The 25,008-nt window shown below is 35.7% G+C and overlaps 1 protein-coding gene across 20 annotated transcripts in view; it reads right to left on the bottom strand.

Annotated features, from left to right (window-relative positions):
- Positions 1–25,008, bottom strand: part of PPFIA2 (PTPRF interacting protein alpha 2) — a 508,377-nt gene that overhangs the window by 196,565 nt on the left and 286,804 nt on the right. For 19 of the 20 annotated variants that reach the window (XM_008004129.3, XM_008004144.3, XM_073020972.1 and 16 more), the window contains one exon: positions 7,260–7,361. In XM_008004129.3, the coding sequence (XP_008002320.1) occupies positions 7,260–7,361 (102 nt within the window). Of the gene's footprint in view, positions 1–7,259; positions 7,362–8,049; positions 8,125–25,008 lie in introns of those variants that run through there. The other variant, XM_073020977.1, reaches the window with a different exon arrangement.

Below are 25,008 nucleotides of genomic sequence, written 5' to 3' on the forward strand. Positions count from 1 at the left end.
TCGCCCAGGCTGGAGTGCAGTGGCTGGATCTCAGCTCACTGCAAGCTCCGCCTCCCGGGTTTACGCCATTCTCCTGCCTCAGCCTCCGGAGTAGCTGGGACTACAGGCGCCTGCCACCTCGCCCGGCTAGTTTTTTGTACTTTTTAGTAGAGACGGGGTTTCACCGTGTTAGCCAGGATGGTCTTGATCTTCTGACCTTGTGATCCGCCCGTCTCGGCCTCCCAAAGTGCTGGGATTACAGGCTTGAGCCACCGTGCCCGGCTTTTTTTGATATTTTTAGTAGAGACGGGGTTTCACCATGTTAGCCAGGATGGTCTCGATTTTCTGACCGTATGATCCGCCCGCCTAGGCCTCCCAAAGTGCTTGGATTACAGGCGTGAGCCACCACGCCCATTCCCAGAAACACCATCTTACTGAGTTTTTGCTTACAGTCATGTTATCATACACAACATTACTTCAGACAAAAAAAAAAAAAAAAACCCTGATTTTACAATTAAAAGAGTAATGCAATTGATGGATGCCCCCAGGGACCCCTGATTTTATCACACTATTACATCATTTAGAAGTAACTGTCTTATAGAATGGTTAAATGAGCCAAGACTGTTTTAATTCAAGTTTGGACATAATACATTGCTAAGTAGGAATGCTATCCTGGAATTAGTATATCCTCAGAACTACTGATAAAAGTAAGGTAGAGTCTTTCTTGGAATAACTATGGGTCCATATTCGTAAGTCCAGAAATCAAGGGTTATAACTGGAATTTATAATTGCGAACTAGGACCTGTGACCAGTGGAGAAAAGAGGATCAATACTTTTCTGTTGACACACAGACACAGACACACACACTCACACACTATATACATATATATACACACACACGCATATTTGTGTGTGTGTGTATATATATAATGTATATTAGTTAATACATTATTCTCTTTTCTATTTTCTTTACCCTGTTACCATATTTTACCCATTAATTTTCCCCATTTTCTACCCCTCCCCCTGACTGTTTGATAGTTCCTCACAATCTGAATCCCATCTTCCCAGTATAGAATCCAAGAAACATTTCTTGGGAACGTTTACCACTAGGTGGCAGACATGTGACTTAAGATCAGTCAATCAGGTCCCACCATGGTGGGAATGAGCCTGAGGGGGCAGAGAGGAAACGCGCTGGGAAAGGGTAGTTGCAGAGGCTGCATGTTTCTGGGACTGGGCGTGTTAGAAAAATTTACAAAGCTAAGAAATGTGGTCCTAGAGACCGCCTGAAAGCTCAGTTTAGAGATTTTTTATATGCCTTAATTAATGTCTTGATTTAAACAGCCAAGCTATATACTCTGTTTTGTGCAATTAGGAACTCTCATCTACATGATAATAAAAACCAAATATGTTTTTATTAATATAAACAGACTTCTTAAGGGATGAACAATTTCACTTATCCTCAATACCAAGGAAAATATTCTACATAATATGTGCTTAATACTTGTTGAATTGGGTTAACGATAAACTTACATTATTCAGGTTGAAGAGTATGGACAAAAATGTTCTCATCTGGCATTTAGCTATGGCCTAATTTAAGGTTAAAAATAAAGGTACATAAATTAAGAGTACAAAAAGTGAAACTTATCTAAGATATCATTAACAATCTACTAATTACACTCCTTTACTGGGAGCTACAACTTTAGCCTAATATTTAATAATTCTCACAGAAAGTGCAAATGGAACTCTCTCTGGTATACTCAAAGGATTGCAGGGACTATGTGAATGACCATGAATCCTACATTGGAATTTTCTTTAAATGACCATAGCCTATATATGTATACACACATATGTATCATATATTCATACATACGCAGACACACACACACATACACACAAACCCACACATCATGCATCATTGGGAATTTTTTGGACTAAGTTTTGTTTTAAAAAGCAAGATGGCCTAGGTAATCACAATCTTTTATTTTACTATGATTCTGTAAGGATTTCTAAAATTATATAACTTCCTATTAGATCTTAATTCAACACAACCTTGTGAACAGATATTCCCAATTACAAATGGCACTGAAACAGAAACACATTCTTCCCCATAGACTAATTTGGCTGCTGTAATATGGTCATATAGCATGACATTAACATCTGAAAACAAAAACCTTTAAACTGGTTGCCTTCATACTCAATCCACTCCATATCTTTTACCCTCAAACATTGTTTAAATCCCATATGTTTCTTATGCACATGTTTGATTATGAAATTGAAATAGCTGTTGGGAGGGCATATGTCCTGTCCTATTTACTCTTGTATTTATCATATCCTATCATAGAACTTTCATAAATAACTATACATACACATGCATGTACACACATGTAGAATATTTATCTGCTTTCAACTGAGAAGTTCTTCCTTTTCTGAATTGGACTGTATTTTCTACCCACTGATGAAATATGTTTGGATGATATTATTAACTTGTATAGACAGATATTTGCCAATAATAAAAAATTGTTCTTTAGTAGTGATATGTGTCTAATTGTATCTCAATATCTGTTAATTTTGTTTTGTCACAAAACAAAAGTGAGGGCATGGTAAGAAATGTTTCAAATGCAATTAAGTTTTCTTTTTAAGTTTATGATCCATGAGATTAAGTTACAGCTTTATTATTTATAACTAGATATTAATACTGTTTCTCGAAATCATAACTTGATATGAATACTGTTTCTCAAAACCATAACGTTTTTAAAGTCACACAATAGTTACATTCTAAAACATTATGAACAATTTAAAACATCCTTTGAGATGGTCAGCTATAAAAATAGTTGAAACAACTCCGACAATAAAAATGTTCTTCACGTTGACATTCACAGGCAGTAACTACATAAAAATTCCCAGTTTTTCTTTACCTCTTCATTAGTTCAGAAAACTTTGTCCAAACATGGCTTATTGATCATTTTGAGTTGCAATAACATCAGGGATAAATTATTTTCTATAAATTTAACTTTCTGTAAATATATACTTGCCAAAGATGGTCAGAGGAGTTTTAGGAATAACAAATTTTGTTTCAATATTTTTTCTACATTTTTATCAGTGTAAAAATATTGAACAAAAGCTTGTTTGTATGTTTCTATAAATATCCACTATAATTTTTTGAAATTTCTATTTTTGTATAATGTTATAATGTTTTGTATAATGTTACAATGATTGTACTAGGATATTCTTAATTTAATAACTTGAGGCAGTTGGGTTTAAGAGCAACTGCAATGATGACTGATTTTCTTTCATTCAGTCACATTTCTGCAATGTCAACAAGGTATTTCTGCAGAGAAAACATAACATGTGGCCAGGCCATGCATTTCAGCTTTGACCTCAGAAGAAAAACATAGCACATTGACTTTTCACATGACTAACACACAATAAAATAGGATTGAATTACAAGAATTTAAATAGGCCAGGAGCAGTGGCTCATGCCTGTAATCCCAGCACTTTGGGAGGTGAAGATGGGCGGATTGCTTGAGTCCAGGAGTTTTAGACAAGCCCAGGCAACATGGCAAAACCCCATCTCTACAAAAAATACAAAAATTAGCTGGGTGGCATGTGGCTGTAGTCCCAGCTACTTGGGAGGCTGAGGTGGGAAGATCACCTGAGTCCAGCGAGCTGTAGGCTGCAGTGAACCATGATCGTGCCACTGCACTCCAGACTTAGTAACAGAGTAAGATCTCATCTCAAAAGAATTAAAAAAAAGAAAAAAAAGAAATCTGAACAAACTCTGTTCTTTAAACATAATACCTTTGCCTCACATGTGAATTGTGGGTGACATAGGAATATGATTTCTCAAATACATAGTCTGTGGGTAAACTGAGAAGGAAGTAGTGGATTCTCTGGGTGTTTTATTTATAAGCCATTTATAGGCCTGGGACAAGTTACTTACTGCCTTCGGTTTCTCTTGAATTAAATGGGGATAATGAGGCTGCTGTGAGAATATAGTGAGTTAAACATGTAAAATGTTTATAAAACATTTAGATTTTAATGTTAGCTATTGTATTATCATTTTTACTCTCTATCTTCATTCAACTCCCACTGGAACTTCTATTTTCTATTTTGGGAGATGGTATAATTCATTCAAATATAATTACACAGAAGGATTTTTTCTGATCTATTGTTTTTGATAATATTTAAAATTAATACAAATGACCTCATCCACACATGGTTTCATGGACTAGCTTTTTATGTTATTTGGCTCAGTTCACGAACATATGCTAACTACTTGATGTAAAGTGAGCCACAAGTTGATCAGAACCTTGGAAACTGGAATGCTCAATTACACTTTATATTTTATTTTATTTTATATATTTATTTATGTATTTATTTTTTGAGACAGAGTCTCCCTCTGTCGCCCAGGCTGGAGTGCAGTGATATGATCTCTGTTCACTGCAACCTCCGCCTCCCAGATTCAAGCGATTATCCTATTTCAGCATCCCGAGTAGCTGAGGTTACAGGCATGTGCCACCATGCCCAGCTATCAGTTATACTTTAAATTTGCTCACAATCTGACATCAATTAAAGTTTCTTTACATGTGAGAAGGAAACGCTAGCTTGTTGCTTTGTCTCTGTGACCAGCACACAGACAGTAAGAAGAAAAGCACAACATCTAGAAAGATAAACAACCATAAAATCTATAAAAGCAGTTTTATTTAGCAACATTTGATAAGGCATTTGGTGGGAAGAGAGATGTATTTGATTTTCAGCCCTGGATATACTTCTTCTGGGGGATGGAGGAGGGTGAGAGGTGGTTATGTAACTTAAGGAGTTATTATATAATCAATACTTTGTATAAGGGAGTTTTCATAAATCTGTTTTCCTTGGTGTAGTCAACAACAAAAATCCTCCACATCACTGCCTTAAGGAGGGTAGAAAAGTATTTTCCAGCCTTATTCACATTTTCAAAGTAACCATTATGCATGGTTAAAATCAATGGCTTCAATATCTGTTATTGTTATTTTAAAGGAACTTTGTATTTTTCTCATTTTGACTACTGAATAGGTACTCCACATGTGGCTCACCTTCCTCCCTTTATTATCCAAGACTCCTTTGCAAACACAATAGCCTCAGGTATTTCTGGGTCTCATGGGGTTCAATATGATGAAAATCGTATGGACTCTGTCACCAAATCTCTTAGCTCTCTAAAATTCATCAGAATTAGATATTCCATACTGTGGTGGTCTGACTGTTAAGCAATGTCCTCTCTAGCTATAACAAGTCTTTGAGTAATAATGCTGATGATCTCATGGTTAGTGCCCAGGCTCTGGATTTAAACTGCCTTATCTTTCAAATTCCTTCTTTGCTATTTACCAACTGTGTGACTTCTGGCGAGTTATCTGACCTTTTCTGAGCTCACTTACCTGGTCTGTAAAATGGAGATAAGTATAACATCTCCAGAGGGGTGTAGAAAGGAGTAAGGGACTGAAGAAAAAAGGCTAGATGAACGTACACAGCTAATAAAAGAGTGTCTGGTGCATTTTAAATGTGAGCATTACTTATAAACCTAACCAAAGCTTTGTATTTCCCTGCATTCTCAGCTTTCTGCTCCTACTTTTACATTTGACTGTGCTGTGTTAAATCAAGGAATGTAGTCTAAAGTACTAAAATATAACATAGTGTAATAGGGCGGAATAAATGTCACGGTATAAATAAATTTCAAATTTGCATGAAAACACAGTGGTAAGTTAAAAAATCAAGGGCAGGAAATATGTAGAAAGGAAGAGGGCAACAGAAAAAAATTATCTGATACCTGATAATGTGATCTAAACTGCCCTTGTCATGCGGTGTTTGAGGCAATCCATTAGACTGGTTCATCAAAGTATCACTGAAAACCAATTCAATGTATGCATGTATGTGAATTCTCTTTATCATAAATAAGACCTTGATAAATAAGGACATAAATTCAGTTTGATCATGTAACCATTATGCAAGCAACCCTATCTCTCATTAAAGGCACAAGCTCCCAGTTAGTAGAACTGTATTTTATATTACTCTCTAAGACTCATAAAGTGAATAGGCTGTTAACTATATCTATTTTTTCAGGATTAATCTCTTATAGCTATAACACTTAGACTATTTTTCACCAACTTAGTATTTAAATTGAACTTACATCTACATAAAAGTGTTTTTTTTTTTCCTACTTCCATTTAGTAAACTGTACTTCTGTATGGGTAATGTGGTAATTTACATATTTTATAAAATTTAGTAATTTTTTTTCTGAAAGAAAATAAAGCATGTTTTATCAAATTCTGAACTTTAATGTTGCATGGCATATCATATGCTTGATGAAAATACATGGTTTTACAACAGTAGAATCTGGCAAATTCCATGAGTTTCATGAAATTAGAATATTGTGACTGGACATCCCTTTGGAAATTTGTTAAAACATAAAGGCACTCCACTTTTAATGGGCAGATTTTTTTTTCTTGAGTGTTTTCTTTTTTCTTGACACTATTTTTTGTTTCCTTTTTATTTTTATTTATGTATTATTATTTTTTTGAGAGAATCTCACTCTGTTGCCCAGGCTGGAGTGCAGTGATGCAATCTCGGTTCACTGCAGCCTCTGCCTCCTAGGTCCTCCCAAGTAGCTGGGACTGCAGATGTGCACCACCAAGCCTGGCTGATTCTTGTATTTATAATAGAAATTGGATTTCACCATGTTGGCCAGGGTGGTCTCAAACTCCTGACCTCAGGTAATCTGCCTGCCTTGGCATCCCAAAGTGCTAGGATTACAGGCATGAGCCACCACGCCCGGTCTTTAGTTTTCCTTTTTTTAAAAAAACCTTTTGCTGGTTGGAGGTGAGGACCAAATCCAGGCCACTCTTTTGTAGCAGCCCATAATTTAAACTCTTCTTCTCCAAAACTCTCCTCTTTTGCCCATTTCCAGCCTCTGAGGGATTACCCTACCCTGAAAACAACCTTTTTAAAGTTTGAAACCCATTATTGAAATCCAGATCTTCTTTTTAAAGTCAAATAAAGTAAAGGCCAGAAGGAATGTGAACATTTTGTGAAGCAACATAGTGATTTAGTAGCTGTGACTATAATTTAGGTTTCCTGTTTTGAGTTTTATAGTATATCCTCCTTTACTTTAAGTAACTGACTATGAGTTACTATCTGCTTAAAGTATTTCTAAAGTTTTAAATGCTTGTATTTTCTTCGTATATATGTGTTAGATGTAATGCACTGAACTACAAATGGAATTAATTCCAAGAAGGCTGCTTTACACTTACTCTTGTGTTGTTTCTTTCAGCTTTGAGTTCAGAGATTTCTTCTTCCTTTTCTAGAAGTTGTTCCCTGCAGGCATTTAATTCTTTTGTCAGTGCAGCAAATTCCTGGAAGAGTAATAAAAATATTTGGAGAAATATTCAAGATCTACAAGCAGACAGAATTCAAAATATAAATTTCAAAATGAAAAGAATGGGGAAATATGACCCCATTGACTGGTCAACATATATTGCTGTTATGAAGTATCTTAAATTCATTATTTGAAACATGCTAATCCATAATACGTATCATATGTATTTTATTACAATAGTGTATAAAGTATATTTCAAAATATATCAGATATATCACACTGAACCTACGTTAATATGATAACTTATTCCTAGAGTCAATTTAAGTTTAGCTAACAGCTCCCAAAATCTTACACTTTAATTCTTATACAGCAATGTTTATACAGAGTACAGTGGATCTTCAGAACAACTACACAAAACCCTGCTAAATGTGCTACTTTGAGATTAAGAAATTTATTTTGTTAACAAGATGAAGCAGGGTAATCTACTTTTTTTTTTTTTTTTGCAAAATAATAACTATGCCTAAGATTTGATAACATGATCTAAGATTTTATAACATGATCTAAGATTTTCTTATTAATTTGCATATTGCTCAGTCTTTCTAAAAGATAAGCTCCATGTGGACACGGGCTTTGACCTGTTCACTGTTACACCACCAGTGCCTAAGACACAGTGGGAGCTCAAATGATATTTATTTTTAGTTCATAGAAATAGGTCATATTGTTACCAAAAAATTGGGGGCTCTGGAGTAATTCTGTCTTCATGTGGTTAATGACACTGTGAAGGAATCTTCATTGGCCTCCTTCCCCTAAATGGGATCAGAGATCATATGATATGGTATTTTTACCAATAGGTGGAGAGTTTGTTTACACACAGAAAAAGGTTATTTAATAAGAAGACCAAGAAATTCAACTATTCTGGTATTCTACCTTATAAGCAAATATTTAATTTAAAAAAAGTAAACAGATCCATATTATCACCAAACCTGTCAGAGTGATTTTCAGTAGTAAAATTGATGCTTATCAAATATTTAAGTTTTGGGGAAAACTTAGCTCTAGGCTGAGAAGGCACTCAGAAGATTTAAAAAAAAAAAAAAAAAAATGAAGGAGACAGGTTTGGTTAATGTAACCTCCAGGGAGGCAAATTTAGTAAAAAGAAAATGAAAATGAATATGATGATTATGAAAAGCTGGGGAAGGTTTGGAGTTTATATTTTTGTTTGCTTCAAACCATTTATTTTGCTTAGTTTCTCGAAATGGCTTCAACCCAAGTGAGTACTTCAAAGATCTCAGAGTAGGTTTTCGGGCTTAGATTCTAGATGACAGAGTTTATTGTTGCATTTTGGCTGAAATAGGGATAAATGTTTTCTCCCCTGATTGCTGCTTAAATGCTGCTAATACTCTAAGCATATTATTTATGTGGTAAATGGAAATAAAACAAATAGAAAACAATAAACCTTTCTCTAGAAAATAAAATTTTCTTCATATATTGCATAGTTTTGATACAGAAAATAAGTGATACCTGAAGATTCTTTATTGCACATTATTAACATGTAGGCATTCAGAAACAATTTTGTGTATATTATTAACATTGACAAAGATAAAACATAAAATCTGTATATTTAACATGATGCTAATTATTAAAAATATATGCATCTATTAGAATTTTAACATTAGATATCTCTAGGCAGTGAAATTATGAATGAATTTTGGTTTTTGGCTTCCACCCGTGTATTTCAATCATCAAACTTTCTTCAATGGAGAAATGTGTTTCTTCAATGGAGAAATGTGCTTTGGAAATAAGAGAAAATATAAATCTGTAAGTGCAGTAAAAGAATCAAGTTTTTAAAGCAGGGGGGAGAAATTAGTCAAGATGTTATAGGCCACAGAAGACTTGGCCTTTTTTGTTATTATAGCACTCATTCTGAGTAGGTTAATGACTCCATGTATTAAGATTAGTCTTACATTTATTGACGTCCTAGCAACTTTCAGGCACTACTTTCACGTTCATTATACCATCTTGCTCTCTAAATACCTAGGGAGGGGGTCACACTCCCATCTTACAACTGAGGATACTGAATAATGGTAAGTTGTAGGTCTAAGTTCACAAAACTCACAAGCCACAGGGAGTGAGTGAACTCTGAGCATTATTCTCCACACTGCAAGTTTAGTGCTTTTCTACTATTTCATTCTGAACCTAGTTGTTTGTTGGCTTTATATTATTCAGATCTGGAGTACATTTAGAGGTGCCCTTTTTCCTTATCTGAAACATTAAATAATATTACTACTGATATGGTTTGGCTCCCTGTCCCCACCCAAATCTCACATTGAATTGTAATAATCCCCAGGTGTCAAGGGCAGGAACAGGTGGAGATAATTGAATAATGGGAGCGGTTTCCCCTCATACTGTTTTCCTGATAGTAAGTTTGAGATCTGATCATTTTATAAAGGGAAACCCTTTTCACTTGTTCCTCATTCTCTCTTGCTGCCATCATGTAAGAAGTGCCTTTCACCTTTGACCATGATTGTGTGACCTCCCCAGTAACATGGAACTTGAGTTCATTAAACCTTTTTTTCTTTATAAATTACCCAGTCTCAGGTATGTCTTTATCAGCAACGTGAAAAAGAACTAACACAACTGCAATTGTCTTGCATGATCCCCCTTAATTAGTCCAAGAGTGTGAGGAACTAGAAGGTCCAAAGCATAGTATACCTTCTACACAGAGCAACAAGTGTTAGACAAGCATGTTCTATGTATCTGAGACCGTGTAAAGGCAAATATCTCATATGGAGTTAACCACCAAACATTCTGACACTTTTCCTCTGACAGTTCTCTTTTCTATACCTATTCTCCTTACCATAAATATGAACTGAGCCTCACATCATCTTACAAACATACCAATAACAGCAAATACGGTTAACATTGATTGTAACCTAACAGTTACAGTATGCCAGGTCCTCTGCCAAGCAATTTATATTAATTATCTCATCAATCCTAATAACACACCATAAGAAACTACTAAAATCTCACTGAGGCCTAGAAAAGTTAAGTAATTTGTTCAAAGTTACACACCTAGTCAATGATGGAGCTGGGCTTTGAACCCAGACAATCTAACTCATACTGGATGATTACAATAGGTTGTTTGTTTCCCCTGACCACAGGCTTTTTCCTTCTGATTTGTGCTTCAATTTTTGGAAAAATTATATTTCCCACGGTCATCAAACTTTCAGTGCTTTTAACCTTCAAACATATCAAATTGAAACCAACTTTAACTTTCAAAATTCAAACCACCCAAAACATGGCCCTTTCATAACTAAATAGCTTTATTACTTATAGAACAATAGTAACTATTAATACCGCTTTGAGCAGTTGGCACTTTGTTTTGCCATGCCCCAAGCTAACCATTTTACATGAATAATTCCATCTACTCCCTATTTTTCAGATGAGGACACTGAAGCTTAGCAGTGATGAATAAATTGTTCAAGGACGCAGCTAACTATGACCCACTTTGATTCTAAAATGTTTAGATTTCTGCAACACTGCGTCCTTCTGGCCAAAAAAGGAGTCTCTTATCAAATGTCTCAAGCATTCTGAGATTATCATCCGTCTAACTATCCAGCCATTCATACAACAGTTATTGAACTCCTACCACATATCAGACCCTGTGCTAGATGCTGAAGATATGAAGATAACATAGAACAGTTGTTGCAGTTGACCTCATAGAACTTTCAGAATTCACATTTGAGGCCCATCAGGGATCTCCATCATTAACAAGCACTCAAAACCCATCACCAAGTGCCACACACAGAGTAATACTAGTGTATGCCCTTTATCAGTCATGCATCCCTCAAAAGCCTCCTTCCTAGACAGTCTATCTACTGTCAAAAATTTATCTTTCCTGTTTCCATTTCTACCTTTTCATTTTTTTCAACTTTTTTTCTTGTTTCTTTTACATACTATCTACTGTGCTTCAAACACTCTTCATCATCCCTCTGCCTAACTAATTCACTTTTAAAGCACTAGTTAGCCTTCTTAATGCTTTAAAATACCTAATTGTATTGTTTTTATAATAACTGAATTATGTGTTCGTCTCCTCCACCTAAACAGTACAATCCTTTAAGGCAAGGTTGTTAGTGTGTTTTTATATCCTTATGTCTTAGCATAGTTCCCAGAAAATTGAGTAAACAATAAATCCTTGTTGTGATAATAAATAAATGGTTTACTTTCCTCAAACTTTGGACTTTGATACCAAAATAAATTTAAAAGATATTATTGGAGGTTTTTAAAAATTTTTCTAAGTGAGATCACTATAATTTGCTTAACATATAACAGATATAATATTCTTTTTTTACTTTATAGCTGTTGTTTTGTCTGTATTGAAATATACTATATTCTGCCTAGCAATGACATTATTGTCTGTCATGCTTTCTAATATGTATATATACATACATATATATGTTAATTTCCCCTTTGTGGTTGATGGCTGATCTGATTCTCTTATCTCACTGATTCAAACATGCTTAGTTCTTTCTACAGATTCCTTTTAATTCAGACATAATGAAGTATGAATAGTTTCCTTCTAACATATATGTCTCACTGCTTTAAGCTTCTGATAATACTCTGTGTTATACATTGCATTCCGTTTCTTACCTTTTTCACACATATATATGGGTGTGTGTGTGTGTGTGTGTATATATATAGTGATATAGTGATTACCAGGACATTTGCCAAATTCAGCAAATTATTCAGAAAATCTTTTCTGATCCTGGTAGTTTCCACAAGGAGATCTGCAGTATACCTCCCATCTAGGAACAGGCTAGCTCTAGTGCTGAAGCTCATTATCATGAAAGCATAATTTTGTGATATAAATATTTGTGTTGAATGTAAAGATGGTAGAATGAATGAGGGCATGTGCACCTGAGAGAAAATGAATGTGGCAGGAGAAATCATGAAAATATTTTCTCTTCCTTAGTGCTTTGGGCCTATTGCTCTGAATAATTCATGCATTTAAATTTATCATTTGTTCACTGGATCTATCACATTGATCTTATTCATTCTTAAAGTGAAAGTGTGTATTTAACCAATATGATATTTCTCTAGTCTAGCATTTCTCAAATTATGTTTTTAGAACAGTATTTCCACAAGATTCCCAGAAAGGAATTCATGGGGGAACAACCTAGAGTTCCATATATAGAAAAATGTATGAATTAAATATAGTAAATGCACATGATGGAATATTATGCAAAGGGAAGAACAAATAGGTTAGATCTTTGTATAACAACATGGAAAGATTTCAAAAATATAATTTTGAGTGAAAAAGGTAAGAAACAGAATACAATGTATAACACAGAATATTATCAGAAGCTTAAAGTAGTGAGAAATAAATGTTAGAAGGAAACTTTATTCATACTTCATCTGAATTAAAAAGAATCTGTAGAAAGACCTAAGTGTATTTGAATCAGTGAGATAAGAGAATTAGATCAGTCACCAACTACTAAGCATACTCAACAACTTTTGAGACTATTTTGTTCTCCAACCCAGCGTGCCAAATACTTTCTTTTTCCAAAGAGCAAAAGGACTTTCCCTACTCTATGTTTTGTCCCTTGGAATTTTAAAGAACAGTCAAGATCTAGACCACACAGGCCGGGCGCGGTGGCTCAAGCCTGTAATCCCAGCACTTTGGGAGGCCGAGAGGGGTGGACCATGAGGTCAGCAGGTCGAGACCATCCTGGCTAACACGGTGAAACCCCGTCTCTACTAAAAAATACAAACAAACAAACAAACAAACAAAAAAAACTAGCTGGGCGATGTGGCGGGCGCCTGTAGTCCCAGCTACTCGGGAGGCTGAGGCAGGAGAATGGCGTGAACTCGGGAGGCGGAGCTTGCAGTGAGCCGAGATCCGGCCACTGCACTCCAACCTGGGCGACAGAGCGAGACTCCGTCTCCGTCTAAAAAAAAAAAAAAAGATCTAGACCACACAGTGCCATAACAGTACGCTCAGAGCAAAGGGAGGGGTGCCCTTCTCTTTCTTAGTGTGTCCTCAGGCACATCACAAACACATTTATATGATATTTATATATATATATATCACTATAAAGTGGACCCTGTTTTTAGTGCTGGGAAGATGACAAGCAAAGAAGCAAGTTAAAGTCCTTGCTCTCGATATGTTTATATGTATTCAGGGGATTAATCATTCAAACTACTTTTTCTCTGAAATTAATCTTTTCTAGCCATTTCTATCCCTCTCAATACTAATTCAGCTCATGGTATAAAGCAATAGTTTCTTTATTAAAAAAAAAAAAGAGGAAAATAAAATAACTTTTTTCTGTTAGTATCTTAAAATTTTGAAAGTATCATTTCTTATACACCAACACAGGTCATCTAACTTCTGTGCACTCCTAAATTTGTTACAAGTCTCTTAAACTACATAAAATCTAAAGCTCTTCTATTTCAGCTAATATTCCCAGTTGTTACCTTTTTACTTATTTTCTTCCCCTCTCTCATCGTTTTGTCTTCTAAAAACAGGGTCTCACCTGTCTTTTAAAAAAAGGACAGGGGTGTTGCTATGTTGCCCAGCTTATCTCAAACTCCTGGCCTCAAGCGATTCTCCCACCTCCAAGTCAGCTTTCCAAAACACCGGGATTACAGGTGTAAGCCACTGAGCCTGGCTCTTTACTTAACTATCGTTTCTTAAGTACTAATTATATGCTAGGTACATTGTTAGGAACTTTACATCTGTTATGTCATTTAATCATTATAGCAGTGCTATTATTCCCAGAACACAGATGAGAAAAGTAGAAGAGATTAAGTATTTCCATCAAGACCCATTCCATTATATGGCGATGCTGGTGCCAACATCCCTGAAACCTGTCATATCCCAGAACAAAGATAAGCTGTCTTGTATCTTATCAGTGGTTTCATTCTTTTGTGCTGACTTCTAAGCTAAGGATGAGCTTGAGTAATTCAAGTGTCTGTGCTGCAAATATTTCAAATGATAGGCCTTAGGTCAATATGTTGTTCTTAGTAAGTTTAATGAAAAGAAGCTTCTCTTGTTTTGATCTCTGCATATGTTATTTCCAAAGTGAAAAATACAGGGGCAAAGCATAGATTCCCTCAGTTCTTGTGCCTATTTACATTCTATAAAAGTAACCTAGACAGGAAATTAAAGAGTGTATAACTTCTTCTGGTCAACCTTCCTCTTCTTTTCAACTTATGCCTTTTCCACCTGGTATATCATCAGACCTTATCGGGCTACCCATTCTCAGACAGACACAGAGCATTCTATTTTTATACAGGTTCTTCTTTAAACTCATTTTCTGGCATTTAATAATAAACATAATAGGGCTTGGAAAAAAAAAAAACAAAAAACTTCCCTGACTCATTTCAGATGGTATGCTTACTTGAGGAGGTTTAATTGAGAAAAAAAAATGACATATTTTCTCATTTACTAAATGCTTGAAAGGCTTTGATTTAATAGGTAAGGCCTCATCTCAGGAAAGCAGGTTAGGAGAAGCTGCATGATAAGAGGAAAATTCAGCCTTTCAATTTCAAGTCAATGACACCAGACAGTCTCCAGAGAAATCTGTGACAATGCATTCATCTTGATTACAATTTTAATACTCTTTACCTTTCAATTAAACCTGCACTTTCTAATCTTGTGGGCCACTTAATTAATGAACGGACAATGGCTTTATTTCTGCAGCATCTATCTGAGTAAGTCCTGCCTTGAAGAATCGTGAGTGCAAACCAGTTTGAGAGAGAAGAGGAAAAATAAATGGTGAACACTGCCAACACCCTCACCAACCACAAAAAAGCATCTTTTAAGTTTATTCTTCAACCATTTGTGCAAATCAAAAATAGCTCTCAGGAAAGCATATGGCATGGAAGCATGCTGATTTGACCATCTAGCATTTCAATTAGACAAAATTAACTGCTTCAAAATGCTTTTTTTTTTTATAATGACTTCCTTAGGCTATGCCCCTCATTTACTGTATTTTGGTGTTTCCTCCTTTGAACTTTAATAATTCTTCTAGCAATTCTATCTGTAATACTCCCTCAGTGGAAAGTTTTGGATTTTAAATCTGTTTTTATTTGCATATAATTTCACATAAATTTACATGTAAAAAGATACGTATTTTTTCCCCAAATCACAGGACATACTTTCTAGAACAGATTAATAACAGAAGTATTACATTTGAGAGATAAACAAAGCAATGAAAAGACAATGTATTTCTCAACTTTTATATCTACACTTAATATATTAGCTGGTAAAAATTCAGGAGTCTTCAGGAATTCAGTTTGGAAATCATTTAGTTTGGGAAGAAAGGCATACAGAAATTAATACTTCATCATTATATCACTATGTATATGCAATATTTTTATTTTATTATGTAATCAAATGCAGTGTTAATGACCTCTGTTTTTATAATTGCCTTCTGGTCTCACATGAGCCCAGGGAATGCTGTCATCCAAAATTACTGTGCAAAACAGCCCATGTCTCATGGTCAGCCCTGGGCTAGACAGCTTGAAGGTAGAATTGCCTGCATAACTAATGCAATGTGACAGGCACAACTGGACTCAGAATTTTCACAAAAATCATTGGGTAAGATGGCTTAAGTTAAAAGAAAAACGAGGTTTAAATTCCATGTACATTATATTTCGTGCCCCCTTGGATTTTTATGTATCTATATTCTAATTAGAGAGCTTTTTGGTCTTTTTCCTAAAACTGCATAACAGAAGACAATGTTAATGTATCATGGTGACTTGGGGGATGCAAGCCTATTTAAAATCCAACATGCTACAGAAGTCATTCCCTTGGTAGATGTGTACTTGGGTACTTGGTAACTTTGTTTTCAAAATCTTCTAATCAAGGTACTTAGAATCTTTCAAAAAGTGGATGTTTGTGGAAATCAAAATTGTCAATCAGTCTCAGGCTATCTGTCCATCAAGCCATGAATCATTCACTATGCTCCTACTGAAATGTGCCTATCTTATGTCTTATTCCCACTCTGCTTTGTGGACACCGATTTCTCAATATATGTATAGAGCTATCCCAGGGATTAGGCTTTCTTTGACAACGGCTTGCTAGAGATGATTCCGCTTGTTTTTAAATCCTGGAGAGCCGGCACTACGTATTGTTTTTAAATCCCGGAGAGGTCACTACAGATTGGTTGGGAACATATTTGGAGGCAAGGTAGAGTTTTTCAGTATCCCCACATTGGCTGTTCTGCTGGCACTGCATTGCTTCTGTGGGCCCTAGGCACATTTGCCTTCACGGGCCCATTCATCTATTAAAAAAAATATATATTATATTATATATTAAATATTATATATAATATATATAAAATAATATTTTTAATAGATGAATGGGCTCATGAAGGCATATATTCATATTATATACATAAATTTTATAAAAACATGCAGTTTTTTCTTTAATGGTAACTAAAATGTAACTCTAGAGTCACCTACCCAAGGCTCATTGTTACTCATTGCCCTTTTTCTTTGGAAGGCACTGATAATGAAACTAATTATGTATCAGGGACAAGAGGATTATCCTCAAGCATGATAATAAAAAAAGAGAGAGTTCTATTATATCATTAGGAAGCTAGCATGGCAGAAGTGATTGACATTAGTGTGATACAGTAAAAATACTCAGCACATTTTTGGAGAGAAAATATCTCCTCTGTTCCTGTGTTCCTGCAGTAATTCTTGCTGATCAGAAATTTACATTATTACTACCTAAGACACATCAAGTGACATTCTATAATGTTAATGTATATAAGGGTAGAGTCTATGAGGAAATTCTCTAGATATCATAAAACAGTTCTTCAAAGCTTCCTTAAACATATCTCTGACTGGGCTCGGTGGTTCACGTTTGTAATCCTAGCACTTTGGGAGGCTGAGGCGAGCAGATTACCTGAGCTCAGGAGTTTGAGAACAGCCTGGGCAACATGGTGAAACCCCATCACCAATAAAATACAAAAAAATTGGCTGGGTGAGGTGGCTGGCTCACACCTATAATCCCAGCACTTTGGGAGGCCGAGGCTGGTGGGTCGTGAGGTCAGGAGTTCAAGATCAGCCTGGCCAAGATGGTGTAAACCCCGTCTCTATTAAAAAAAAAAAAAAAAAAAAAGTCTCTGACTTTAATCTTCTATTATCCTCTCCTCATCTCTCTGATTGCATCTATTATCACTAACCCAGGGCTCACACACCTCTCAAAATGTTTTCTGGTGTCTGAAATGCAATGATAGTATAAAACATATTTGAGAAGTTTTTAATGAACCCTTGCATTGCTTGCTCTGAGATGCTGTTTGAGAGGAGTCCAGCTGCCTACACGTCTGACCAGAATCCAGGGTTAGAGCCTGAAGTCTTTCACAGATTCCCTGACCCAGGTGAGAAGGATGCTCCCTATTGAATGAAGCTCCCACCTCACCCCTTGAGCTCTTGCTCTAAGTTTGAGTAACTGTCTTGCTAACAAATCCTATCCCTCTGCATAATATCACTAGAATGAGAAAGAGACAAACAGAATGGCTTAGAACCAAGACTGAAGTTACTCACTCCAAGTTTCCTTTCCCTTTGACTTGTTCCATCTACCCTTCATTTTTCTCCAAATAGAAAAAAATAAAACAAAACCTTGTTCTGGTCTTATTGTATCAAGTATATGAACGAAGAAAAAGGGAGGTCATCAGGAAGCAATTCTTTTCCTTCTTCAGCCAATTCATGCTCTTGTCCTTAATTCCGACTTATCTTTATGGAGGAGAGGGAAAGAATCTTCAATCTCTATAAATGCCCAAAAGATATTTTTGCGTATTTGATGCTTCATGCATTTGTACATTTATTAAAACCCAACATTCTAAGTACGTTAGTACAATCACCTGGCCCAGTAAGCATTGTAGTTAAAGCATTTCAGGGCTGAGTCATTGCCAATCAAAAACTCTTTTGGCAGGAAAAGCCAATTTCCAACAGCTCTGACAGTGTAAAGCAGGAGGCATGTTTGACAAGATGCTGCGTATTAATTTAAAAGGCTTTAGCATCTGGTTAGGTAACACCTGCTGTGGCAAACACTCAGAGACACACAAAATAGCATTCGAGCTGAATATTTAAATCTCCCAACATAGATCAACAAAACTCTAACTCTAAACAAAACAAAACAAAATCACATCTCTAGCAATCAGTTATAATTATATAACCAAAAATATTTGGGCTACAACATTGTTTGCTGTTCACTGTGCTGAAACGCTGTAGTGGGTGCTATAAAAGTTGTAAAATCTATTGAAACATATTTTCCTGCCTTGGAGAATTTTACTGTGTACAACATTTAAAATCGCACACTGTAGCTCAGAAAAAATCACTTTGTGTTATAATATGTTATATCAATATACAACTAAAGCAGTTTATCAGTGGGGGGTTGGGAGTGAAAGCATTAAATAACAAAGAAAAAGAAGCAAACCATGAAAGAGAAAGCTGGAAAGATTCTTCTAACCACTCTCTCTGTGAAAGTCCATCCCAGCCTAAGGATTGTAGTTATCTGGCAATAGGGGTGTAGGCGAGTTCTGGAATTCTTAGGACACACTAACATGACATGGTGTCATCAAATGTTCAAATAATATAACATGTTCTAATTCCATAGACACTGAGGGATATTTTTAAATTACTCAAATTTTCTGTGTCATTTACTGTAGAGAAGGAGCTTGCCCTTGTCAGCCTAGTTTGGATACTGGCTCGCTTGACAATGCATTTCTCTCTGCAAATTTTTAAAACTGACGTTTTTATTATTCTTCTATTTACTCCACAAAATATTATTGGATGCCTAATAGGTAGGAGATCCTGTGAAATTTTTCAGACACTATAATGTGTACAATGGTGAAAAAGACATAGTAAATGGAAGTAACTGAACGATAATTACAACGAAATGTGATAAACGCTGTGATGGGGTTATATCCAGGGTGTCCAGCAAGCACCCCTGTAGGAGGGTATGTGTGTGAAAGGAAAAATGAGTAAGAGCCAGGCAAAATGTATGTTGAATGAAAATTATTCCAGATTAAGGGAACATCATGAGCAACCTTCTAATATCCAAAAGAGCCTAAGCATACTAAACCTATAAAATTCTTAGAGAAAAACATAGATGTAAATCTTTGCAATCCTGGATTAGGCAATGGTTTCTTAAATGTGACACCAAAAGCTCATACAACACAAGTTAAAATAGACCAGACTCCATCTGCTATGACTGAATTGTGTCCCCAAATTCATATGTTGAAGCCCTAATCCCCAACATGGTGGTATGTGGAGACGGGAACTTTGGGAAATCATTTTGTTTAGATGAGGTTAGGACTATAGGGCTCTCCAGCTGGGATTACTTCCCTTTTTAGAAGAGGAAGGGACACCAGAGCTCTCTCTCTGCTATGTGAGGGCACAGTGAGAAGGCAGCCATCTGCAAGCCAGAATGAGGTATCAGCAGAACCCGTGCATGCTGAAACCCTGATCTCAGGTTTCCAACCTCCAGAACTGTGAGGAAATATATCCTTGTTGATTAAGCCATCCAGTCTATGGTATTTTGTTATGGGAGCCAGAGTTAATTAATATACAATAAAGTTAAAAACGTTTACACTTCGAGTAGAATCATTAATAAAGTAAAAGACAATCCACAGAATGAGACAAAATATGAGCAAATTATATATCTGATAAAGGACTGGTTGTCAAAATAGATAAATAACTATTACAACTCTATAATAAAAAGACAAATAACCAAATTTATACATGAACAGATAATCTGAATACACAGCTCTCTAAAGATACACAAATAGCCAAAAAGCACATGGAAAGCTGTTCCACATCATTAATCATCAGAGAAATGCAAGTCAAAAGCACAGTGAAATACGATTTCACATCACCTAGAATGGCTATAATCAAAATCATAAATAATAACAAGCATTGGAAAAGATGCAGAGAAGCCTCATACACTGCTGGTGGGAGTGTAATATGGTGCAGTCACTTTGCAAAACAGTTTGTCAGTTTCTCAAGTGGTAAAACAGAATTATCATATGGTCCAGCAATTTCACTACTAGGTATATACCCAAGAAAATTGAAAACATATGTCCACACAGAAACTTGTACGTGAATGTTCATAGCAGCATTATTCATTATATTTAAAAGGTGGCAACAATCCAAATGTCCACCAGTGGAGGAACGAATTTTTAAAATGCAAATATTTTTTGTTGTTTCATTTCATATTGTTTTATTTCCTGTGATAAGAACATTTAACATGATATCTGACCTTTTAACAGATTTCTAAGTACACAATATCTAAACTGTAAAGTAAAGGCACTATGTTGATCAGTCGACGTCTGGAAAAAACTAATCTTGTATAACTGTAATTTTATATCCATTGAACAACTACCCACATACCCCTTCCCCCATCTTCTGGTAACCACTGTTCTGTTGTCTGCTTCTATTCCTGCAACTATTTCAGATGCCACATTGTCACATATATGAGGAATCATGCAATAGTTGTCCTCCTGTGACTGACTTATTTCCCTCAGCACAGTGTCTTCCATGTCCTTTCATGTTGTCACAAATGGTAGGATTTCCTTCTTCTTTTCTTTTCTTTTTTTTTTTTGTTGGAGACAGAGTCATGCTCTGTCATCCAGGCTGGAATTCAGTGGTACGATCACAACTCACTCATTCTCTACCTCCTGAGCTCAAGGGATCCTTCAACTTCAGTCTCCAAGGTGGCTGGGACCATAGGTACACATCGCTACGCAAAGGTAATTTTATATTTATTTATTTATTTATTTTTGGTAGGGAAGAGATCTCCCTATATTTCCCAGGCTGGTCTCAAACTTCTGGGCTCAAGGGATCCTGCCGCCTCAGCCTCCCAAAGTCCTGAGATTTCAGGCATGAGCCACAATGCCTAACTTGGATTTCCTTCTTTTTTAAGGGTAAATAATTTTCTATTGTTTGTATATATCACATTTTATTTACCCATTCATCTATTGATGGACATTTAGGTTGTTTCAATTTCTTGGTTATTCTGAAAAATGATACAAAGGACATAGGGGTGCAGATGTTTCTTCAAGATTCTGATTTTAATATCTTTGGTTATATACCCAGAAGTGGGATTGCTGGATCATATGCTCATCTTATTGTTATTTTTTTTGTGAAACCTCCATACTCTTTTCCACAGTGGCTGTACCATATTACATTTCCACCAACAGTGAATAAGGGTTTCAATTTCTCCACAACCTTGCCAGCACTTGTTCTATTTTTATTTTTATTTTTGAAAATAGCCATTCTAACAGGTACTAGGTGACATAAGGAAACTTTTTGAGGTGATGAATATGTTTATTACCTCAATTCCATTGTGGTGATTGTAACATCAGCATATATATATGCCAAAACTCACAAAATGGTTTACATTAATTATATGAAGAGTTTTTTAAACAAATACACACAAGAAAATATTATTCAACAAGAAAAAGAAATGAAGTATACATGCTATAATATGGATGATCTTTGAAAATATTATGCTAAGTTAAAGAAGCCAGTCACAAAGGACCATGTTTATGTATGATCCTCTTAATGTGAAACGTCCAGAACAGGCAAATATATAGAAACAGAAAATGAATTAGTGGTTACCTAGGGACAGGGAAGTTGGAGAGATTGGAGGAGGTGAGAACTAACGAGCTCTGGATTTCCTTCTGGGGTAACAAAAATATTCCAAAATTAATTGTGATAAGGATGCACAACTTTGCAAATACACTAAATGCCAATGAATTGCATTTTTAATAGCTGAATAAAATGGTAAGTGCTGTTGCAATAAAGCTGTTTAAACAACAGTAGTTCAGTTTGGATGGAGGGTAAGCTATGCTAGTTATTTTGGTCTTTGGTAAAAGGTAATAATGGGCACCATGGATGGAATTTAGGCAGGTGAATGACATTATTAATTTTATCCTCCTTCTTATTAGTTTACCAACCCCTCAAAGAAATTAAAAACACTAAATTTCTGGACTTGCCAGGCTAAGGGCCAGACTCTGGACCTTACCAAATTCATCAAGGTAATGTAACCCTGAAATATACTTTTTAGAAACCAGTATGCTTGTGGATACTTAATTCTTTTAATGTCAATAGCATTTATTGATTGTTGCCATTGGAAATTTTTCCATCTCCATCCTTATGATCATCTTAACATCCCCTCCCCCAGCAAAAACAAAAATATACTAAAAACAAATAATACTTTACATTAAAAATTTGCCAGCTTCCCTCCTGCTCCGAGGGGACTTCCCTTGCTATGAGTATCTTGCTAGTCAGTAGAAGCAGAAAGAATCTCAGAAGACTTGGCTTTCTTGAGAAGCACTTTGCAAAATACAATTTTCAAAAAGAAAAAGTATATAAAATTACTCACATATTATCTTAATCTTTGCAACTGTTCATTAGTAGTTTGCAAAGACTCAAAGTATGAATAACTCTTGAATTCTCTCTATCCTACAGCTATTTTCTCATTTATGAAACAAGCCTTGTAAATGTTGAATTGCTACAGAAACATACATGTACATAAAATTGCATGTAGGGCCGGTCGCGGTGACTCACGCCTGTAATTCTAGCACTTTGGGGGGCTGAGGCGGGTGGATCACCTGCTGTCAGGAGTTCCAGAGCAGCCTGGCCAACATGGTGAAACCCTGTCTCTACTAAAAATACAAAAATTAGCTGGGCATGATGGCGGGCACCTGTAATCTTAGCTACTAGGGAGGCTGAGGCACAAGAATGGCTTGAACCCGGGAGGCGGAGGTTGCAGTGAGCCAAGACATTGCACTCCAGTCTGGGTGACAGAGCGAGACTCCATCTCAAACAAACAAACAAACATTTCCATCTTGGTAGCAAAATATATAACTGAATATATAACAAATTGATTTTTTTTTTTTTGGTATTTTATACCATCTTCCTGCAGCTTCATCAGATAAACCACACGTGTGATGACACTGTCTACTGCTTCGCCTGAGACGTGAAATTATCATGACATTTTTCTTGAAGCAGCTCCATAATATTCCTTGTTGCTGAACTTTAGGCAGCAACTATTTAATAACCCAAACTGGCACCCAAGATGAATTTTATTGGTCATCCTGTTCTGGAATTGTAAATTTTTTACATCTTCTTCAAAATATGAAGCATAGCTGATAGTCCAAGTTAGAAAGATCTCCTACCAAAAATTGTCCAACTGCAGAACCATGACTTAGTTTATTATTTACTTATATCGATAAATTACATTAGAATGATTGACTGTTTTCCATGTTATGCACAGAAATCAACACAAGATAATCACCATATTTGACCTCAGGTTCATAGCATTCCTTACTCATTTTTATTTATGTAAGCTAATGTTACCTGGGAAAATGGAAAAATGGCTATGAGTCAAAGTGTGTATTCAGATGTTCTTTCTTCTCACATTTTTCTTTAACAATGTGTTTCAAGAGAAAGACTATATTTCAAGTAAGAAATTTGATCCTTTATTTTAAATAGGAAAAAAATGTTTAACACCAAAGTAAGAAAACATTTTCAACATTTCCTTCATGTAGAATTTTATTCTTTATTTTTAAATTTTAATTAACTAATTTGTTTTGAGACAGAGTCTCACTACTCTGTCAACCAGGCTGAAGAGCAGTGGTGCGATCTTATCTCACTGCAACCTTCACCTCCCGGATTCAAGCAATTCTTGTGCCTCAGCCTCCCAAGTAGCTGGAATTACAGGTATCCACCACCAAGCCCAACTGATTTTTGTATTTTTGGTACAGATGGGGTTTTGCCATGTTGGTTGGGCTGGTCTCGAACTTCTGGGCTCAAGTGACCTACCAGCCTCAGCCTCCCAAAGTGCTGGGATTACAGGCATGCACTACCACACCCAGCTAATTTTTGTATTTTTAGTAGAGATGAGGTTCCACCATGTTGGTCCCACTGGTCTTGAACCCCTGACCTCAAGTAATCTGCCTGTGTCGGCCTCCCAAAATTCTGAGATTACAGGCATGGGCTATTGCACCCGGCCCTCTTGTGGAGTTTAAAATTTTTCTTTTAAACAATTCCAAATTTGTAAATGAATACTAGCAGCAATATCATTTTGTTATAACTTAATTGCTGTGAAATATAATTATTGCTTTTGGATTGTATTCTTTAAAAAATCCTGTATTATACTTCATAAGCAAAATTATTATTTCTAAATCTGTTTTCCATGAATTAAAGAAGGTTTAGCCTTCTTCCAATGAACTACAAGTTTGCTAATTTTGCCCTATCATTTTGTATAGATCACTCTTAGAATCATTTAGGTGATAAAGTCACTAGCAGATACAAAAGAGGGACCCTGACTGATTGAAAAATCTAGATAGATGTTGAAATGTGAATTATCTAGAATAGAATGATACACAAAACAAAAATAAAATGGTCTTTTAAGATTAATGAGATTTCTAGCTGAATCGTTTCTAATTTTAATTATTTATACTACTCTTTCTTTGATTTTTGTTAATAATTTTGGACAGTCAATCTTCAGATCCCACTAAGACAGAATACTAGAAGCTTTAATTCTATTCTGTCATACAAACCTCTGTATCTAGATGGTAAACTCTGTGAGAACCAGAACTAAAACGTTCTGGCCTCTGTTATTTTGCCAGCTCCTTATATGGGGCCTGACATAGAGACTCTGTATT

Source organism: Chlorocebus sabaeus, chromosome 11 (assembly GCF_047675955.1).
Source record: "Chlorocebus sabaeus isolate Y175 chromosome 11, mChlSab1.0.hap1, whole genome shotgun sequence".
NCBI classification, from domain to species: domain Eukaryota; kingdom Metazoa; phylum Chordata; class Mammalia; order Primates; family Cercopithecidae; genus Chlorocebus; species Chlorocebus sabaeus.